This window comes from Cyprinodon variegatus, unplaced genomic scaffold (assembly GCF_000732505.1).
Source record: "Cyprinodon variegatus isolate N-32 unplaced genomic scaffold, C_variegatus-1.0 Scaffold72, whole genome shotgun sequence".
NCBI lineage: Eukaryota > Metazoa > Chordata > Actinopteri > Cyprinodontiformes > Cyprinodontidae > Cyprinodon > Cyprinodon variegatus.
This window is the reverse complement of record NW_015150525.1, coordinates 1,195,074-1,198,556: the sequence shown is the minus strand read 5'-3', so window position 1 is coordinate 1,198,556 and position 3,483 is coordinate 1,195,074. Positions and strand designations below refer to the sequence as shown.

The 3,483-nt window shown below is 38.1% G+C and overlaps 1 protein-coding gene across 3 annotated transcripts in view; it reads right to left on the bottom strand.

Moving 5' to 3' along the window:
• Nucleotides 1-814: 814 nt before the first annotated feature.
• Nucleotides 815-3,483, bottom strand: part of LOC107083326 (SLIT-ROBO Rho GTPase-activating protein 2-like) — an 88,945-nt gene continuing 86,276 nt past the window's right edge. For 2 of the 3 annotated variants that reach the window (XM_015372458.1, XM_015372459.1), the window contains exon 17: nt 815-1,064. In XM_015372458.1, the coding sequence (XP_015227944.1) occupies nt 836-1,064 (229 nt within the window). In that variant the 3' untranslated portion in view covers nt 815-835. The remainder of the gene's footprint in view (nt 1,065-3,483) is intronic. The other variant, XM_015372457.1, reaches the window with a different exon arrangement.

Below are 3,483 nucleotides of genomic sequence, written 5' to 3'. Positions count from 1 at the left end.
TTGGAGGAAGGAATAAAAGTTTTTAGTGTACCTGTTCTGATAAATCTACTGGCATAAAATCATTGTAAATCCAGTATAGCCTATATGTAACTGTAGTTATAGCAGGGTTAAAGTACACTGGAAAAAATTGAAATCTAGATTAATAATTTTTTCTTAAAATAAGTGCATTTGTTCTTGGATTGAGGAGGTAAAAAAAGAGTATTTGCCAATGGAACAAGACAATTGACACTTAAAATAAGAGAACACAATTCATTGTCTTGTTTCAAGTGCATTTTATCTAATTATCTTATTTTGAGAGTAAAAATACTCATCCCAATGGCAAACTACCTCATTTGCCTACTCAAATTAAAGGTAAATACAGTTAATTTAAGAAAATGTTTTACTTATTTCTAGATCATTTTTCCAGTTTGTGCCTAAATGAAACAAAATAACCCAAGTGTCATTTTATTCTGTAATAAAAGGCTGGACTTCTAAGTTAGGAGCTCAATAAATCACAGCCATCAACAGTTTGATTACATCGTTTAAACCTTTCCAGTTACACTGAGCGTCAGTGATCATTATAACTCACTCCAAGACTTGTTAGTAGACCGAGATTGAAAATTAGCCTCTGCTTGCACCGCTGTGTGCTGCTTGACCTGCTCAGACGCGGCTTTAATCTCCCATGTGATGGACAGTAAGCTGATTCCCATGGTCTCCTGGCTCAGAGTGGCTCAGACAGGCCAAGCAAATCTCTCCCTGGCAGCCCTTAGATAAATCCCTCCTTTCCTCCAAAATGTGGTTTAGAAAAGACTTGGACAAAAACATCCCGGCAGTTCGACCCGTTAGCGTTCTGTCCTCACCAGAAGTCCTCCCCTGCTCCAGGGAAGGTGTATATCGGGCCTGGCAGGTCCTGCAGGCCGGGGAAGATGGTGTCATGATGGATGATGATAGTTTTAATGAGTTCGTTGACGTGAGCCTGGCAGGAGACCTGGTCATGGCCTTCGGGGACAGACATCAGGGTGGGGCCGAAGCAGATGGCCAAGTTGTAGGGGTCCATCATGTTTTCCTCACTGTACTGAGACAGACTGGGGGAAGGGAGGGGACAGAGGTGTTTATAACATTCATATATTCACTACCTTCAAGAGACAAAGTACAATGCTAAAATTGTGTGTTTTCAACTTTTTAATTTTTGACATCATGTAAAATCTAATTCAAATACATGCGAAACGTAACATCCAATGGAGTAATTTTAAATTCTTTGCATTTTATTGCTTATCAATAAAAAAGAAGCAACTTCCAACTGAATCGGCCTCATAAAAAAGTTTCCGATTCCAAAGTTTAGGATGGCCGACGCTAAATGACGCTCAGCACACTGTGGTGAGCGAGGATACAACGCAGGAACACAGGAGGTGATGGTAAATCAGATCTCCGCTTTCTTCACACAAAGCTCTTCGGTTTACCCAGAGGGCTGAAATGGCAGCTCTATCCTCAGCTCTCCCCAAAAACCTCTTTTTTTTTAGTTTTCCAGGATTTTCTTCATAGGCATGCTGTAACGCATGTTTCCTTCCTTGCATCTTTAACCCCTTTAGTCCAGCGGGTCCAATACAGGGCCTATCTGACACCTGCTCATGCTGATCCAGTTCTAGAAATGGCCAAAACACAGTCACATGGTGTTTCATGCACACGCCTTTCAAATGGCACTTCAAAATCTTTCATAATAATTTTTTCACGACCTCGTAATTTTAACAAACCCCCAGTATTGATGTAAAAAACACATTTGGCAAAGTTTGGTGACATTTATGGATAAATGTGCCAAAATGGCCTCTCCGCCTAAGAAATTTCTCACTAATACCATTCTAAAATAAATATGATTCATCTGATTGAGTCCAAATTTGGTATATTTTTACACAACATTTAGATTTAAAAGTCTGTACTACTTTTTTGTGCTATAAATAATATTTTGGTAGTGTTTTGCAATGTTTATTTCAAAGAAAATTTTGGCGAGGTTCAAAAAATGCAAAATATTTTGTATTTTGTCCCTAATATTTCAGGCAGGGTCAAAGCTACAATGGTGCTGACACCAGAAAACCATTCTATGACATCTTACCTTTACAAACGTACCAAAAGTTTCTTCTTAAATCTAATAGCTGTGAGGCTATAAGTGATTTACTTTTGTGTTTTTGTCAGGCAGAAATGTATTTATACCCCCTGAGGGTGTGAGAGGTTAAAATTCCACCTGACATGTGTGACTCTGCGGGAGTAATGCAACAACAGATTTTCATTTTTAGCCACACCCCCTAATGGAAACTGGAGGCTCAGACCTTTCCAAGGAGGGGTTTGAGGTGATTGTGTGACCATTTCAGGTGAAGAAACTGTTACATAAGCTTGCTCTGTTATTCTTATTTTCTTTTCAGTGTGCTGATATTATTGGTAAATTTCAATCAAACAAAGGCTTTATCTTATGCAGAAGGTCTCCAATAATGTAACTCAGCACATTCCTCTGGCCATATTCCCTTTTTATGAGTAGAAAAATGCATTTCTGCAGTTTTGGCATTGTGCCCAAATCACATTTTTCACCTAACACTCTATCCCACTAAAACCGTTGTGGAACAAACATGCTTCAACTTATTCAGTCAAATTTAGCTTGAGTTATAGTCAAGATGTGGATCTATAAAGTCTGAGGGTTTATCCAGAGTTTTAGATGGGCTTTCATGGTGTTTTGCAGTGTTTATTTTGGAAGAAAATGTTGCCGAGGCTACATTTTTTCCATTTGTTCTTTGTTTAATCACCTGTAAATCAGACATGGTGATATTTGAAATAGTGGTCCCACCTGAAAAATATTTCTCAATGCCTTTCTGTCACACAAATAAAAACAACTGTATTTCCGATTGATAGTTTGAGAGCTCTACTTGCTTTAATTCATATATATTGAGGCAGAATTTGCTCCTAAGACACTCTGGGCTTAAGGAGTTAAGATGCTTCAGTGGGGGTATGTTGGGTGCAGCTATGCTATTATGGGCCATCAAAATAAACCTAAAAGAGGAAATTAGGCTGATTATTAAATGGGAGACTTTCATTTCCGTTGCTTGTAGTTTGACATTTCATGACAGCCCACACTGATAGTGACAAAGGTTAGAGGATGTTGTATGAAGGCCCAAAATAATCTTCTGTTTGTGGAAATCTCATTGCAAATAGGACAAAGTTGCAGCAAGATCTTTAGGTTCTAGAACTTGGTTTATTAGAGCATTTTTTTCACATCCAGTGCGATCAGGTTACCTGAATTTAAACAACAGCCGAACCCGATACTATTCGAGCTATAATATGTATTATGATTACATGCCTGTCAAACAGTAGATTGTGTTAACAGGAAAAAATAAATCCCATTGTTAGTATTCCAATTAAACCTCCCCTCTGTATAAGAGTTTTAACCAAACCGTACTTTTAATCACTTCTGATTTAAATCCCTATTTATTGCTGCTTTATTTTTTGTGTTTTGAAACACTC